Source organism: Cetorhinus maximus, chromosome 20 (assembly GCF_964194155.1).
Source record: "Cetorhinus maximus chromosome 20, sCetMax3.hap1.1, whole genome shotgun sequence".
Lineage (NCBI taxonomy): Eukaryota > Metazoa > Chordata > Chondrichthyes > Lamniformes > Cetorhinidae > Cetorhinus > Cetorhinus maximus.
The window spans coordinates 84,946,884-84,965,718 of record NC_135898.1 but is presented as its reverse complement, the minus strand read 5'-3'; the positions used below and the strand labels follow the sequence as shown (position 1 = coordinate 84,965,718).

The following is an 18,835-nucleotide window of genomic DNA, read 5'->3' as shown; positions in this document are numbered from 1 at the left end:
TCCTTGAAAATGAACCATTTTCTGTGATTAAAGTGCTCATCATAGTTAATCTTTTGATCAGGCGTCCTAACATCTTGTTCTTTGGCTTGGTGCCATTTTTTTTGCCTGAATTACTCTCCTGTGAAGGACCATGGAACATGTCACTACATTAGAAGTGCTATTAAATGCAAATTGTTGTTGTACTAGTGCCTTGTCTAATCACCGTTTCCTGTAGTGGATAGCATTCTTACCTCTGGGTCAGGAGACAGTGGGTTCGATCCCATAGTCTAGGCTAACACCTGCCTGTTCTAGTGAACGTCAAAAGATCCTAGGGCCAATTTGACAGCCAGACATCCACAGGTGTTCTTCACCTTGGGAGAGAGTTGCCAACAACTTTTCAAAGACTGGTCACACTCCTGCTATCGGCAAGGCCTTGGTCTGGGATCAAGAGGCCTGAAAGGCCTAAAGCTACACTCCTGGCCAGCAAAGTTGGGCCCTAAGATATTCTTCTGTACATGCCTTGGGAACGTTTGATGTTTACAGTGTAAAAGGAGCTTTACTTACTCTGTATCTAACCCTGTGCTGTCCCTGCACAAGGGAGTGTTTGATGGGACAGTTTGGAGGTAGCTCTACTCTCTAACTAACCCTGTACCTGCCCTGGGAGTGTTCGATGGAACTCACTGTCTATAACCGACCTGTAACTCACTCCCAGGTATCTGCTATTCTACACCTAAACCCATTGGAACCCTGTAATATTTTAATACAAGCAGCCCAGTTCACAGGTTTTAAGGACTGCATAGAACAAAAACAGGGATTCAACAACAACCATTGTACTCAAAACAGCACAGAGAAGGAATTGGACTCCTCTGGCAGCTCAAAGATAATGTGTACCCCTTTGGGCATGTGTTGAGGAGGGGAGTGCAAAAATGAGATGCATCTTTGAGAAGAAAGGGAGAAAGAGAAAGAGCTAAGGGAGTTGAGAAATAATCAGTCTTATAACAAGGCAACGAGAAAGTCTGTTTACTTTACTCAAATTTCTTTGATTTATGGGAGGAGATTACAACATAAAACAAACACGCATTGTTAAGAATCCTTTATAGGTCAATACAATAAATACAACAACACTGTCAATAGTATTCTTGATACAGTGTGTACATGGTGTCCAAGAATACAGTTAAAGCCTAATCTACTGGCATCAGGTAATAGAATGTAGAGCACAAGATATAATACATGGAAGATGCATTGCAAACATTCCCCAAAATACTACAAGGACATCCTAAATTCTTTTAGACTCCTGGTCGGTTACGTAGTAGTTTCCAGTATTGACCTGGAGTCGAACACGAATCTCCAAGTCAATACTACTGGCAGAACTTCAAAGTAACAAATCATAAGACAGATGACTGGGGAGTGGCAGTGATAAGTATCTATTTGAGGCAATGAATCAGGAAGATGAGATGAGAAGGGTGCCTCGTGGAATTACAGCGTTTGGAATTAAATGTGGCTTTTACTATTGCTCCCAATGTGCTAAATAAATGCAATGACACACTGTAATGCTTGTACGCAACAGGGCTGCATCCAATACTTGGTACAGGAAGAGACAGGGGCTTGATAGAAGAAAGATTTTTACGAGGAATTTGTCCTCACAGATCAAATTCTGGTAGCAGTAGCTGATTATAAAGATATTTTCAATCACAACTTATCAATAAAATTAGGTTTTTCAATAATAGATTTTGAGAACCCAAATGCTTTGATCAGATTCCAGTCGGTAACTCACTCCCAGATGTCCATTGATCGATATATAAATCTACCAAACCCCTAGATTACAGTCCAGTCTGTAACTTACTCCCGGGTATCTGTTATTCTATATATAAACCACCCGAACCCCTCGATTAGATTCCAGTCTGTAACTCACTCCCGGGTATCTGTCATTCTATATATAAACCCCCCTGAATCCTTCAATTAGATTCCAGCCTGTAGCTCACTCCCAGGTATCTGTTATTCTATATATAATCCCCCGGACCTCTCGATTAGATTCCAGTCTGTAACTCACAGGTATCTGTTATTCTATATATAATCCCCCGGACCTCTCGATTAGATTCCAGTCTGTAACTCACAGGTATCTGTTATTCTATATATAATCCCCCGGACCTCTCGATTAGATTCCAGTCTGTAACTCACAGGTATCTGTTATTCTATGTATAAACCACCCGAACCCCTCAATTAGTTTCCTGCGTGTACCTCTCTCCCGGGTATCTGTTCTACTATCTGTACTTGTATTTGTAGTTCTTTTATGAAAAATGTGATTATATTTCAGGGTAAGTGATTGTATTTGATACAGGACACGTGAAAAATCCCAGGAGTTGCTGCTCACAGGTGCAATGCACTTTACTTACTAAATCTGCAAACACTATTATCTAATAGTCTTATCCCCTCAGGGAAGGGAGTTCATTCAGGGACAACTGACACCTATAAAAATGCTGGGTTGATGTCTATGGAGTAGTCAAGAGTTACAGCTTATTTTTTTTTATGAGGGGGTGGGAGAAGGAACTTAGTGTTTCTCACCTTCTCCCTATCTCCCAACCTCACTCACCCACTTTCTCCCCCATCCCCCAATCTCACCTACTCACCTTTTCCCCATCTCCCAGCCAGTCACACCTTCTTACAATATCCCCAGACCCATCCATCCACCATATTCCTCAAACCCTGCTCTCCCCAGAAACATTTCATCACCTGCTGAGCTCATTACCCCGTCTACCTCACAAGTTAGTTTCTTATTCCAAAACTTCTTTACACCCTCTGGGTGAAATCCTGCCCAATTTCTAACCTCTTTGTCCCAATATATCCAACCTTCTACTACTGTATTTACAGCATTAAATGAGTGTATAAATATAAAATATATATATAATTTGCATTAAAAAAGCAATACTTAGCAAAATCTCAACTGCTTCATAGCAAACTGCTAACACGTGTCTAGACTTGTGCTGCTCAGACAGTAGCTGTAACATACCAAAGAGCTAGAGGAGACAGGTAACAGGGCTGACTAGCCCACTAAGGAGCAGCTAGTAGAGAAAAGACTTGAGGCTTGGAAACAACTCTTGTCTAACATGCACCTTCAATACTGCAACAATTACAATTATAGTTGGAGAATTGCCCTCCCCAGAGTTAAAGATACGTTAGGCGCCTATTGCTGCAAAATGAAGTGCTTGTCAGAATTTGATGTCGTTAGAGATATTTCAGGTGCCCACAAGTCATTATGGAAGGAGACCAGCCTGTCTGTGTCTGTGTCTGTCTCTCTCTCCCTCCTCCTCTTCCATGCCACCAAGACTCCTTTCCTAACAGTGGCTTAATGCTGCTTGCTGAGAGGAAATTAATTCAGCTCCTGAAATCTCTGTGGAATGCTATAGCTGATTTGGGGCCTCAAACAGGCAGTGAGGGAGGAGCAGAAAGGAGGCTAAGGTTATAATCTAATCCACAGACCAACATCTAAAACTCTCAGTGTCTCTCTCTCTCTCTCTCACACACACACACACACACACAAAAGCAGTGCTCCTCTACCTAAGATTTATACGAAAATGATCCATGCTGGGTCTGCTCAGCTTCAATTGAGGAACAAAAATGTCACTTCCAATGCTTGGAATGTAGTAATCAAATTTCCATTTCAGTCTTTTGGCTTGTGCCAATCTCTCAATCCGAAATTCAGCAAGGCTCCAAATCAAATGTTCTGGAACAGCAAGAAACTGGCCACATCTCTGCATTTTTTGGAGGGGGAATTGTAGCAATTTTTTTTTTAAAAAGAACTCAAATTAGCAAATGCAGTCAATGGAAAAGTCTCCTGGTTATTCTTCTAGATGACTGACTGATTGCCACGGCATTTCTTGCAGGTACAATAGACAGCGGAGATGAAATAGAGCAGGGTGCACAGGCAGACGAAAACAGTGGCACTCAGGTAGATCTTGTAAGCGCAGCGGTGGGTGTAGGTGGGCAGGTCGCAGTAGCTCTTCTCTTTGGTTTTGTTGCTCATGAGGCAGGCGGCCACCAGGTAGAGGAGAACGGCCAGCCAGTCGTGCAGGGCGTTGGTCAGGGTCCAGCGCTCTCCCCCGATGATGGGCACCAGGTCGCTTTTGCCCAGCAAGGTAAGGAAAAAGAGGGCCAGAGTGGTTAGCCAAAAGAAAACAGCCACGAAGACCACGTAGTGCAGGACTCCATCGTACTTGCTGACCGCGATAATAACCCAGACCACAGCGCCCAAGATGATCTGTAGCATCCTCAACACTCCCAGCAAACTCTTCAAGAACTGCTTCTGGATGGACAGGGACGAGACCTTTGTTGTCTGAGGAGCCATAGTTGTTGGTGGGGGGAGAGAGGAGGAGGGATATGGAAAAAAAAATAAATAATCCGATTTTAGATGGAGGGAGAAGAGAAACCGAGACAGAGAGAACTTCGTGATTCCGGTTCCTGTCAGTCCTTCTCTCCACCCACTGACACAACGAAACTTTAACTAAACTGCCACAAACTTTATTTTAACCTTTTAAACGGTTACATTTTTTCTAGACTGTTATTTTCTTCCTGCGCTTATTTTTCTTTCAAAACTGTTATTTCCTTTTTAAACTTTCTCACCTTTTTTTTTAACTTTCTCAACTTTTAATCCTTTTTTAACTTTCTCAACTTTTAATGGCTTTAACTTTGTTTTAACTTTCTAACCGCCTTTTTCCTCTTTCTATCCTTTTATTTTCTTTCTAAACTTCTATTATTCAAAATAGGCAACTTTGATATTCTTTTATACCTAACTGTTACTTTCGTACGTTTTCAGTCCCATTATTTTTCTTTCTTTATTTTTAGCCTTCCCACCCCACTTTTTAACATAACATTCCTTTTTTGAATTTTAAATTAAAGTTTTTACTGTCCCTCCCTACCACATGCACAAGGTTAAAAGTCAACCTTTCTCCAAATTAAAAGGTTAAAACTTTGTTTCCAATTCTTTCCAAAGTAACAAATTAAAATGATCCCAATTTTCTCCAACTAAATGATTAACGATGTTATTTCAATTCTGTCCAAAGTAAATAAAATCATGTTATTTTTCTAGTTAAGTAGTAGATTTAAAATTATAAAAACAAAAAACTGTGGATGCTGGAAATCCAAAACAAAAACAGAATTACTTGGAAAAACTCAGCAGGTCTGGCAGCATCGGCGGAGAAGAACAAAGTTGACGTTTCAAGTCCTCATGACCCTTCAACAGAACTAAGTAAAAATAGGAAAGAGGTGAAATATAAGCTGGTTTAAGGTGGGGGGAGAGAAGTGGTGGTTGTTGGGACAAGCAAGCAGTGATAGGAGCAGATAATTTAAAGATGTCACAGACAAAAGAACAAAGGGGTGTTGAAGGTGGTGATATTATCTAAAAGAATGTGCTAATTAAGAATGGATGGCAGGACACTCAAGGTACAGCTGTAGTCGGGGTGGGGTGGAAAGACTGACAGGGCATAAAAGGTATAGATTTAAAAATAATGGAAATAGGTGGGAAAAGAAAAATCTAAATAAATTATTGGAAAAAACAAAAGGGAGGGGGAAGAAACGGAAAGGGGGTGGGGATGGAGGAGGGAGTTCAAGATCTAAAGTTGTTGAGCTCAATATTCAGTCCAGAAGGCTGTAAAGTGCCTAGTCGGAAGATGAGGTGCTGTTCCTCCAGTTTGCGTTGAGCTTCACTGGAACAATGCAGCAAGCCAAAGACAGACATGTGGGCAAGAGAGCAGGGTGGAGTGTTGAAATGGCAAGCGACAGGGTCATGCTTGCGGACAGACCGCAGGTGTTCTGCAAAGTGGTCGCCCAGTCTGCGTTTGGTCTCTCCAATGTAGAGGAGACCGCATTGGGAGCAACGAATGCAGTAGACTAAATTGGGGGAAATGCAAGTGAAATGCTGCTTCACTTGAAAGGAGTGTTTGGGCCCTTGGACGGTGAGGAGAGAGGAAGTGAAGGGGCAGGTGTTGCATATTTTGCGTATGCATGGGGAGGTGCCGTAAGTGGGGGTTGAGGAGTAGGGGGTGATGGAGGAGTGGACCAGGGTGTCCCGGAGGGAATGATCCCTACGGAATGCCGCCGGGGGGGGTGAAGGGAAGATGTGTTTGGTGGTGGCATCATGCTGGAGTTGGCGGAAATGGTGGAGGATGATCCTTTGAATGCGGAGGCTGGTGGGGTGATAAGTGAGGACAAGGGGGACCCTATCATATCTCTGAGAGGGAGAAGAATGCATGAGGGCAGATGCGCGGGAGATGGGCTGGACACGGTTGAGGGCCCTGTCAACGACCGTGGGTGGGAAACCTCGGTTAAGGAAGAAGGAGGACATGTCAGAGGAACTGTTTTTGAAGGTAGCATCATCAGAACAGATGCAACGGAGGCGAAGGAACTGAGAGAATGGGAGCGGGGTGTAAGGAGCTGTAGTCGAGGTAGCTGTGGGAGTCGGTAGGCTTGTAATGGATATTGGTGGACAGTCTGTCACCAGAAATTGAGACAGAGAGGTCAAGGAAGGGAAGGGAAGTGTCAGAGATGGACCATGTGAAAATGATGGAGGGGTGGAGATTGGAAGCAAAATTAATAAATTTTTCCAGGTCCAAATGAGAGCATGAAGCAGCACCAAAGTAATCATTGATATACTAGAGAAAGAGTTGTGGGAGGGGGCCGGAGTAGGACTGGAACAAGGAATGTTCCACATACCCCATTAAGAGACAGGCATAGCTGGGGCCCATGCGGGTACCCATAGCCACACCTTTTATTTGGAGGAAGTGAGAGGAGTTAAAGGAGAAGTTGTTCATTGTGAGAACAAGTTCAGCCAGACGGAGGAGAGTAGTGGTGGATGGGGATTGAACGGGCCTCTGTTCGAGGAAAAAGCTGAGAGCCCTCAGATCATCCTGGTGGGGGTTGGGGGTGTACAGGGATTGGACGTCCATGGTGAAGAGGAGGCGGTTGGGGCCAGGGAACTGGAAATTGTTGATGTGACGTAAGGTGTCAGAGGAATCACGGATGTAGGTGGGAAGGGACTGGATAAGGGGAGAGAGAAGGGAGTCAAGATAACAGGAAATGAGTTCCGTGGGGCAGGAACAGGCTGACACGATCGGTCTGCCGGGTAGGAGGTAGAAGCGGGCCGTCCGAGGTTGGGCGACTATCAGGTTGGAAGCTGTGGGAGGAAGATCTCCAAAGGAGATGAGGTCATTGACAGTCCTGGAAACAATGGCTTGATGTTCCGTGGTGGGGTCATGGTCCAGGGAGAGGTAGGAGGAAGTGTCTGCGAGTTGATGACCTCGGACAGCCCGCTTCTACCTCCTACCCAAAATCCACAAACAGGACTGTCCCGGCAGACCGATCATGTCAGCCTGTTCCTGCCCCACGGAACTCATTTCTCGTTATCTTGACTCCCTTCTCTCTCCCCTTGTCCAGTCCCTTCCCACCTACATCCGTGATTCCTCTGACACCTTACGTCACATCAACAATTTCCAGTTCCCTAGCCCAACCGCCTCCTCTTCACCATGGACGTCCAATCCCTCTACACCCCCATCCCCCACCAGGATGGTCTGAGGGCTCTCAGCTTCTTCCTCGAACAGAGGCCCGAACAATCCCCATCCACCACTACTTTCCTCCGTCTGGCTGAACTTGTTCTCACACTGAACAATTTCTCCTTTAACTCCTCTCACTTCCTCCAAATAAAAGGTGTGCCTATGGGTACCCGCATGGGCCCCAGCTATGCCTGTCTCTTTATGGGGTATGTGGAACATTCTTTGTTCCAGTCCTACTCCGGCCCCCTCCCACAACTCTTTCTCCGGTACATTGCTGATTACTTCGGTGCTGCTTCATGCTCTCGTTGGGGCCTGGAAAAATTTATTAATTCTGCTTCCAATCTTCACCCCTCCATCATTTTTACATGGTCCATCTCTGACACTTCCCTTCCCTTCCTTGACCTCTCTGTCTCAATTTCTGGTGATAGACTGTCCACCAATATCCATTACAAGCCTACCGACTCCCACAGCTACCTCAACTACAGCTCCTTACACCCCGCTTCCTGTAAGGACTCCATCCCATTCTCTCAGTTCCTTCGCCTCCGTCACATCTGTTCTGATGATGCTACCTTCAAAAACAGTTACTCTGACATGTCCTCCTTCTTCCTTAACCAAGGTTTTCCACCCACGGTCGTTGACAGGACCCTCAACCGTGTCCGGCCCATCTCCCGCGTATCCGCCCTCGCGCCTTCTCCTCCCTCCCAGAAACATAATAGGGTCCCTCTTGTCCTCACTTATCACCCCACCAGCCTCCGCATTCAAAGGATCATCCTCCACCATTTCCGCCAACTCCAGCATGATGCCACCACCAAACACATCTTCCCTTCACCCCCCCCGGCGGCATTCCATAGGGATCATTCCCTCCGTGACACCCTGGTCCACTCCTCCATCACACCCTATTCCTCAACCCCCACCTACGGCACCTCCCCATGCATACACAAAATATGCAACACCTGCCCCTTCACTTCCTCTCTCCTCACCGTCCAAGGGCCCAAACACTCCTTTCAAGTGAAGCAGCATTTTACTTGCATTTCCCCCAACTTAGTCTACTGCATTCGTTGCACCCAATGCGGTCTCCTCTACATTGGAGAGACCAAACGCAGACTGGGCGACCGCTTTGATGAACACCTTCGGTCTGTCCGCAAGAATGACCCAGACCTCCCTGTCGCTTGCCATTTTAACACTCCACCCTGCTCTCTTGCCCACATGTCTGTCCTTGGCTTGCTGCATTGTTCCAGTGAAGCTCAATGCAAACTGGAGGAACAGCACCTCATTTTCCGGCTAGGCACTTTACAGCCTTCCGGACTGAATATTGAGTTCAACAACTTTAGATCTTGAACTCCCTCCTCCATCCCCACCCCCTTTCCACTTCTTCCCCCTCCCTTTTGTTTTTTCCAATAATTTATTTAGATTTTTCTTTTCCCACCTTTTTCCATTATTTTTAAATCTATACCTTTTATGCCCTTTTAGTCTTATTTCATCCCACCCCCACTAGAGCTGTACCTTGCGTGCCCTGCCATCCATTCTTAATTAGCACATTCTTTTAGATTATATCACCACCTTCAACACCTCTTTGTTCTTTTGTCTGTGACATCTCTTGATTATCTGCTCCTATCACTGCTTGCTTGTCCCTACAACCAGAACCCCCACCACCTCCCCCCAACTTCTCTCCCCCCACCCCCCACCTTAAACCAGCTTATATTTCACCCCTCTCCTATTTTTACTTAGTTCTGTTGAAGGGTCATGAGGACTCGAAACGTCAACTTTGTTCTTCTCCGCCGATGCTGCCAGACCTGCTGAGTTTTTCCAGGTAATTCAGGTTTAAAATTATGTTTCCCAGCTATGGAAATGTTGGATTCCAGGTTGGTGACATCAGTCACACATTGCATTCTCATTACAGCCAAAAATTACCTCCCTTGTAACCAAGCATTCCCCGCTCCAAACCCTCCCACCCCACCACCCCCCTGCAACACACTCAAGCCCCTCCCCAATTCTATACAGGCAACCTCAACTTCCAAAATGTCAATAGCTATTTTGTTATGACCACAGGTGTTAATTGCTACGCAAACCAAATCCCAGGGGGAAACTTGGTTTATAGGCCATAACCTTTTTTGTATTCTGAAAACGAGAAGAATGTCTACTGATCTCAGCAGCAAGAAGAACAGTAACACTTTTGGGATTTTAAAAAGTAAAAGTTTTATTAACAGAAGAAAGGAAAACTTAAGCACACAAGGTTAATTACACAGTTAAAATTAGTCTTACAAGACATTCCCCCAAAAGACTCCCTACTTGGTCAAACCCACAAGTAAAAACTTTCTAGACAATACTCCCTTATAGATGTTTAACTGTAAAAATCCAGTAATATTACCCAAAGCAAACTGCTGTATCTTTAATAAAGGCATACCACGTGACCTCTTAAACTCCCTTCCACTCTGCTGTGGAAACCCAAGACTTTAGAACAAGACTGCTTTTTGCAGCCCCAGACTTTTCTGGCTTGACCAGATGGCTGATTCAAACTGCATCTTTTTCCAGCCGAGAGCTGTTTCCAGGAGATCTTCCTCACACAGCCAACAACCAACAACCCACAGTACCTCTAAAATACCTTTTCTCCTTTTCATCTCAGGTTCCATTGTTCTCACACCTCTTTGAAATTCAAATCCTTCCAAATATAACATCTTTCATATTTCTATTTTGTCTCTGCTTTTGGGTCAATAAAATGTAATATACCCTCTTCTGTTTACCCATGGAACACACACACACACACACACACATAGCCTTCTTCACTGAATAACACATTTCCCCAAAAATATTTTAAAAATAACATCCATTCTCACAGTTTACAAAAACATTATTCATTTAGATTTTAAAAAGTAGCGTCACCCCAAACCTACCAAAACTCACACTCTCAAAAAATATGCAAAAGTTTTCATCCTCCTGAGTGATCCCGTAGGTCAAACGGTGCCTCCCACAAATTATTTCCAGCCAGCTCCCTCCTCACCTCCCAACATTGCCAGATCTTCCCCCAGATATGCTCCCTTGTCCCAAACACCATCTCTCCCACCAACCAATGTTCTCAGGTCTGCTTACACAGCCCCCACAAATGTTACCCCCACCCAGCTCCACATACCCCTCCCCCACTCCCCCGTCCCAGGCTTCCTGCTCCCCCCTCCAAAGTCCAAGGATGTCCAGTTCCCCCACCCCCAGGCTGTCTAAACCCCGCCCCCCCCACCCCACCCACCTCCCGCCCTCCTCCACCTTCCAGTCCCATGCTGTTAGCCTTCCCCAGTCCCAGGATGCCCACTCCCCACACCACCCCCTACCTAGTCCCAAGCTGTCCACTCTGTCAGTGGAATCCTAGTTGTGAAGAAGACACTGAGAATAGGATGCTATGGTGGAGATTGTTTAATGCTTGTCACGGAGCTTACTTCTCCACCCTAGCACAATCTCCCCAGTACTGGCTGACTCTTCTTTATATACACATCTGAGCATAATTAACTAGTCAATACCCAATACCTGTTCACCTTATTACCTTAAACTATTTCATATTTAACATCCATTAAAATAACCTATTAGATACTAACACACTGCACTCCAGCCCCAGGCTGTCCACTCCCCCCCAGCCCCAGGCTGTCCATCTTCCCAACCCCCAGGATATCCACTAACCCCCTCTTCCCTCCTCCCCACCCCAGGTCCAGGACTTTGATTCCCTCCGCCCACACACCACCCCCCACAGTCCCACACTGTCCACTACCCCCACCCTTCCAGTGCCAGGCTTTGGAATTCTCTAGTTCAGAGAATGGTCAGTTGTTGGGTATATTGAAGGCTGAGATTGATAGATTTTGATCTCTCAGGGAATCAAGGGATATGGGAAGTGATTTCCGGGGAAGAGTCATATTCAACTCAAAACATTAACTCTGTTTCTCCCTCCACAGATGCTGCCAGTTTTTCCAGTGCTTTCTGTTATTTTTATTTTATACAAGGGATATGGGGATTGGGTGGAAAAGCAACGTTGATGTCAAAGATCAGCCACGATCTGATTGAATGACGGAGCGGGTTTGAAGAGCTATGTGGCATCCTCCAGCTCCTAATTCTTATGTTCCGATGTTCTCCAGTCACTCCACGCTTTAATGCTTTGTCTTTGAGGACTGAGCTTCCCTTTTTCATCTAACCCCCTTGAAGGAGGTAACTCTCTCTGGGGCACAGTTCCAGCACCCCCAACTGCCTTACAGTGGCCATCCTTCATGTGAAAGCGAGTCCAAGTTGGCTATTCATCTGTGGCAGGCATCACCTCTAAGATCCTGGAATCCAAATGACGTACTCAGATGGTTTATTTATGGAATGTTCTAGCATTTTGCTTGGTAACCTTTGGTGATCAAGGTGAGGTTTTTAACATTCCCTCAGAAGATTAAATGGGTGGTGTAGGGTAGGAGCGTGTACCATCTACAAAATGCATTGAAGCAATTCACCAAGGCTCCTTAGACAGCACCTTCCAAACCCACGACCTCTACCACCTAGAAGGACAAGGTCAGCAGACACATGGGAACACCACCACCTGCAAGTTCCCCGCCAAGCCACACATCATCCTGACTTGGAAATATATCGCCGTTCCTTCACTGTCATTGGGTCAAAATCCTGGAACTCACTTCCTAACAGCACTGTGGGTGTACCTACACCAGAGGACTGCAGCGGTTCAAGAGGGCAGCTCACCACCACCTTCTCAAGGCAACAGGGGATGAGCAATAAATACTGATCTTGCAAGTGATGCTCATATTCCATGAATGAATAAATGAAAATACTTTGCCATTCTGATTTTGGATTGATCCAGTGGGGAAATAGTGCTGAGAGAATCCCTGTCTAAACTTCTAGGCCCATGTAATTTAAACAGGAGAAATTAGTGAATGAGGAACATAAGCACAAATCATCCCTATTGTTAAGAAAGTAGGGGCTTGAGTTATATACCAGCTCTCAGTACATCCAATAATGCTCTACAGCCCTATGAAGTGCATTGGCATGCTTACTGCATTAAAGGAGCTATATCATTTCATCTTGCGTTGGTTATTGTTCTCAACAGAATCACAGAATAAGTACACAGAATAGACAGGCCATTCAGCCCAACCAGTCCATGCCGGATTTATGCTCAGCCCAAGCCTTCCTCCATTCTTCCTCATCTAACACATTCAGCAAAACCCCTCTATCCCTTTCCCCCTCGTATGCTTATCTAGCTTCTCCTTAAAAGTATCTATGCTATTCATCTCAATCACTCCCTGTGGTACTGAGTTCCACATTCAATCACTCTCTGGGTAAAGAAGTTTCTTCTGAATTACCTCTTAGTGATTATCTTACATTAATAGCTTCTGGTTATTCTCTTCCCCATATCTACTCTAAGGCTAATGGAATGCTATCCTTTATTACGAGAGGGATTGAACATAAAAGTAAGTTATACGGGGCATTGGTGAGACCACGTCTTGAATACTGTGTGCAGTTTTTATTTAATGAAGGGTGTAAATACATTGGAAGCGGGTCAAAGGAGGTTTACTAGATTGAGACTTGAAATGAGTGGGTTGTCTTATAAGGAAAGGTTGGACAGACTGGGCTTGTTTCCACTGGAGTTTAGAAGAGTGAGGGGTGATTTGATTGAAATATACAAGATCCTGAATGGCCTTGACAAGGTGGACGTGGAAAGGATGTTTCCTCTTGTGGGTGAGTCCAGAACCAGGGAGCACCATTTCAAAATTAGGGGTCGCCCTTTTAGGACAGAGATGAGGCAAAATTTTTTCTCTCAGAGGGTTGTGCGACTTTGGAATTCTCTGCCACAGAAGGTGGTGGAGGCGGGAGACATTGAATATTTTTAAGGCAGAGGTAGATAGATTTTCCACCGAGGTTTTCCACCCACGGTGGTTGACAGGGCCCTCAACTGTGTCCGGCCCATCTCCCGCGCATCCGCACTCACACCTTCCTCTCCCACCCAGAACCATGATAGGGTCTCCTTGTCCTCACTTATCACCTCACCAGCCTCCGCATTCAAAGGATCATCCTCCGCCATTTCCACCAACTGCAGCATGATGCCACAACCAAATACATCTTCCCTTCACCCCCCCGGCGGCTTTCCACAGGGATCGTTCCCTCTGGGACACCCTGCTCCACTCCTCCAGCACCCCCTACACCTCAACCCCCTCCCAAGGCACCTTCCCATGCAACCGCAGAAGGTGCAACATCTGCCCCTTTACTTCCCCCCTCCTCACCATCCAAGGGCCCAAACACTCCTTTCAAGTGAAGCAGCATTTCACTTGCACTTCCCTCAATTTAGTCTATTGCATTCGCTGCTCCCAATGCGGTTTCCTCCACATTGGAGAGACCAAATGCAGACTGGGTGACCACTTTACAGAACACCTTCGATCTGTCTGCAAGCATGACCCAGACCTCCATGCCGCTTGCCATTTCAACACACCACCCTGCTCTCATGCCCACATGTCCGTCCTTGGCCTGCTGCAATGTTCCAGTGAAGCTCAACGCAAACTGGAGGAACAGCACCTCATCTTCCGACTAGGCACTTTACAGCCTTCCGGGCTGAATATTGAGTTCAACAATTTCAGATCATGAACTCTCTCCTTTCTGATCCCCCTTTTTCCAATAATTTATAATTATTTTACAAAGATATTTTTCTTTTCCCCCTATTTTTAAATTTATTTCGATCTATTTTTTCATCTCTACCTTTTAGCCCATTTCAATCCCTTCCCCCCACCCCTACTAGGACCATCTGCCACTTGCTCGTCCTGCTTTCTACCCTTAATGTCCCCATTAGCACATCCTTTAGATAATATCACCACCGTCAACACCCCTTTGTCCTTTTACCTATGACATCTTTGGCAGCCTCTTCTTGGCCTCCACCTATCACTGGCCCCCTATTGAGCTCTACCTGTCCCACCCACCCCCCTCTACCAGCTTATATTTGATCTCATTTCTATATGTCTTAGTTGTGATGAAGGGTCATACGGACTCGAAACGTCAACTGTATCCCTCTCCTCAGATGCTGTCAGACCTGCTGAGTTTTACCAGGTATTTTTGTTTTTGTTGTAGATAGATTCTTGTTAGGCAAGGGGATCAAAGGTTATCGGGGTTAGATGGGAATGTGGAAATCAAAACACAAGGTCAGCCATGATCTTATTGAATGGCGGAGCAGGCTCAAGGGGCCGAATGATCCACTCCTATTCCTATTTCTTATGTTCCTTATGTTCTTACGTTCACTCTATCAAAACCTTTCACAATTTTGAAGACATCTATCAGTCCACCCTCTCAAGCCTTCTCTGTTCATCCGCCCTGATAGTATAACCTTGCATTTCTTCTAAACTTTTTTTGCACCCTCTCTAAATAAGCTGCTAACACTGTACGCAGGACTCCAAGTGTAGTCTAACCAAGGTTCAATATAGGCTTGGAATGAGTTCTCTACTTTTCAGTTTTATTCCTATAGAAATAACCATCATGCTTGGTTTGCCTGTGAATTGTTTTATTAACCTGTGTTGTTACTTCTAGTGATTTGTGTATTTGTAGCGCCAGATTCCTTTACCCCTCTCCCCCATTTAGATTCTTCATTCCTAAGTAATATGAGACCCTTGTATTTTTTTTTACCAAAGTGATACAGTGCAGAAGGAGGCCATTCGATCCATCATGTCTGTGCCAGCTCTTTGAAAGCTAAGCTCTAGAATTCCCCCCCTAAACATTTCCATCTTTCTCTCAAATCATCTCCACCCCAGGTCATCAATGCAGGAGTTCCTCAGGCTAGTGTTCCTGGACCCACCAATCTTCAGCTTGCTTCATCAACGACCTACCTTCCATCTTAAGGCCAGGAGTGCGGATCCAATTAATTCCACTCCCCTGCTCTTTACCCCATAACCCAGCATAGTTTTCCCCTTCGAGTATTTATCACATTCCCTCTTGAAAGTCACTATAGAATCTGCTTCCGCCGCCCTTTAAGACAGTGACGGAAAAAAATAAATAAAAATTCCCTGCACTCTCCCTTCCAGCACTTTGGTCAGTTACATTAAATCTTTGTAATCTGATCATTAAACTGCCAGCCAGTGGAAAGAGTTTTCCCCTATCTACTTTACCAACTCGCTGCATAAAAGCACTTCTCCCCATCTCATCTCAGCTTCTTGTGTCAGTCAAACTAGTATTACTACTGCTTCTTGTATTAATACTGGTATTGGTAATAATACAAGTAACCCATCACTCTCGCAGTGAATCTGCATGTCAGAGGAAGTGGACAGAAAGTTGTAAAGAGAGATGTGGAGACAAACAGGCGCCAGGACTGAGGAAATAGCTTTGAACTTGCTGCTTGTTAGTCTGATTATATTGCTTTATAACTATCGAGTTCTGGTAACAAGGACCCACCCTAGTGATTCTGCCCCTGGGGAGGTGTGGGGGTGCAGGGGGGGGGGTGAGAGGTGCGATGGGTGAGGGGAGGCAGGGTTGGATTTGTTTTTGGAAAAGTTGAATGTCTGTATGTAAGACTTTCTTATTCATTTCATCATTTCACCACCCACAATGATCCAATTTGCTCGGGGAGGCGTCAGAACCATGACCAAACAGGATTTCCTTTTGATGCATGGTGCGGTGGGGCGGAGAGTTGTGGTGGAGTGGGGAGGGGATGAAAAGATGGAAATCTGTACCATTCTGTCAATATTTCTTGGCATCTGCATGGTTTATAATTAGCCTAAGGCTGGTTCGATTGAACCCACACACGACAAGCTAACCACTGAATTTTTAAAAATGCGTTTGTTTGTGTTTTAAAATAACACATTTTTATCCAAGGATGTGGTGTACAATCTTCAGCTGCTGTAAATCTCTGGTCCAAAACAAAGAGGGCACGAAAATTGTAACCAGGCTTTTTGGAATGATATCAGCAAGTACTTTCTCACAGAAAGGATAGTGAAAATTTGGTGCTCTCCCCGCCCCAAAAAAAGGCTGTGGATGCTGGGGGTCATTTAGAGTTTACAAGACTGAGATTGATAGATTTTAGTTAGGCGTGTTTCAAATCCCGCTATGGCCTCATCTTCTCCCTATCTCCGTAACCACAGCCAGCTCTCCACGATCCTCCAAGATCTCCATGTTCTTCCAATTCTGGCCTCTTGTACATCCCAAATTAAATTGCATCACCAGTGGTGACCTTGCCTTCGGTTGCTTGGGCCCTGAGGTCTGGAATTCCGTCCCTAAACCTCTCTACCTCTCTCTCAAGTCATCTTAGGCCATGGACATCACTGCAGGAGTTCCTCAGGATTGTGTCCTAGGCCCAATCGTCCTCAGCTGCTTCATCAATGACCTTCCCTCCATCATAAGGTCAGAAGCGGGGATGTTCGATGATGTTTGCGCAATGTTCAGCACCATTTGCAACTGCTCAGAAACTGAAGCAGCCCATGCCCACATGCAACAAGATCTAGACAACATTCACTCTGGACTGATTAACATTGGTGGCATACAAGTGCCAGGCAATGACTATCTCCAACAAGAGGGAGTCTAACCACCTTCCAACACCATCCATTACAAAGCAGTCTGCTTGATTGGCACCCCATCCACCACCTTAAACATTCACTTCCTTCACCACTGGTGCACAATGGCAGCAGTGTGTACCATTTACAAGATGCAGTGCAGCAACTCACCAAGGCTTCTTCGACAACACCTTCCAAACTCACAACCTCTACCACCTAGAAGGACCAGGGCAGCAGATGCATGGTAATGCCACCACCTGCAAGTTCTCCTTCAAGCCACACACCATCCTGACTTGGAACTATATCGCCGTACCTTCACTGTTTCTGGATCAAAATCCTGGAACTCCCTTCCTGTTGTGGGTGTACTTACACCAAATGGACTGCAGCAGTTCAAGAAGGCAGCTCACCACCACCTTCTCAAGGGTAGTTAGGGATGGGCAATAAATGCTGGGCTTACCTGCAATGTCCACATCCCATGTATGAATATTTTTTAAAAATCAACTGTTTTGAGTCACAAAACTTTTTGACAAAATGCATCTAGAACACATTTCAATGATATATGTTTCTATTTTTGCCATATCATTTAAAGAAAATAAACAAAGTACTATGAATAAAATAATGCCTCCCGTTTACTTGCAAGGATCAATTTATAATACTCACTATGGTAGACAATGATGGGTATATTGCCCTGGTAGTTATGAGTTAATGCTTGTAAATCTCCAATATGCCACCAGGGGGAGGCATTAGGTAAAGAAAATAGACAGAAGCTTCACATCTCATTCACTTGCTTGGATCGGAGTCAAATTCCATGACATGGTCAGTGTGTAGAAGTTTAAAAGGAGGTTTGATAGAGGCATTCAAAATCATGAAGGATTTTGGTAGAGTAAATAAGGACAAAGGGCAGGATTTTCCAGTCCTGCCTGCGTCAGGCATCGTGCCTGGTGGGGTTGGAAAATTCGGAGTACGGCCAAGAGTCAGCTTTTCCTAGGCAGGAAAACAGGTTGTAATTTCCAACCCCTCCCCTCCCCACCGCCTCCCCACCGCCACCCCTCCCGCCCTGCCAGACATTCATGGCGGGTCGGGTTTCCAACTGTGCCATGCTGGGAACCGCGTTTACATGCCTTTACATCTCATGAATGCTCATTAAAAACCCCGCTCGCCAGAATCATGTTCACACTCCCAATATAATCGCCCTGTGGTGGGCTCCAGGGATAAAGGGGGAGGCAGGGGAGTGATCAGAGAGAGGGAAACTCTTTCGAGTTATCAACAGTCACAGATTGCAACCCTTTCGGGTACAATCACAGTTCTTGGTTTCTAGGAGTGGGACATGAACCCACAACCCTCTGATTCAAAGGCGAGGGTGCTATGGACCAGAGAGAGGGAAACATGCACATGATTCTCTTCCAGGATGATAGCAGGGACCTGGACAGTGATGAGGGTTGGGGGGTAGTTTGGTGGTGGTTGGAAACTGGTCTCATAGTAGAAGCAGGGCAGCGCTATTTCGACAGCTGATGCAATGACACACTTGAAAAATATCTTGGGAAAAAATCACTAAGGGCTTGTGGGAGGAGTCAACTACTGCACTTTTGGGCCAATTGAAGGGGCACCCTAATAATTACCGCTTCAGGACGTGGACAGCTGAGACATGTTAGGAAGGCTCAAATGCCAATTGAAGGATTTGGGCACCTTAACTCAAGGTGTACATTCCTGCTAGAATCCATTAGGGCTTGGGGCCAAATGTAGAGTGGCTATGACTGACCATTTGTCCCTCTCATAGGAATGTGTAAAGGCCAGAACAATCCAACTATAAAGGGGCCTTGGCTAAAGTACATA

At 45.3% G+C, this 18,835-nt stretch overlaps 1 protein-coding gene across 1 annotated transcript; it reads right to left on the bottom strand.

Moving 5' to 3' along the window:
• Positions 1-1,057: 1,057 nt before the first annotated feature.
• On the bottom strand, positions 1,058-4,431 carry marveld1 (MARVEL domain containing 1). Its single transcript, XM_078565105.1, has one exon. The coding sequence runs from the start codon at positions 4,319-4,321 to the stop codon at positions 3,824-3,826; it is 498 nt and encodes a 165-aa protein (XP_078421231.1). The 5' UTR covers positions 4,322-4,431; the 3' UTR covers positions 1,058-3,823.
• Between the last annotated feature and the right edge of the window lie 14,404 nt (positions 4,432-18,835).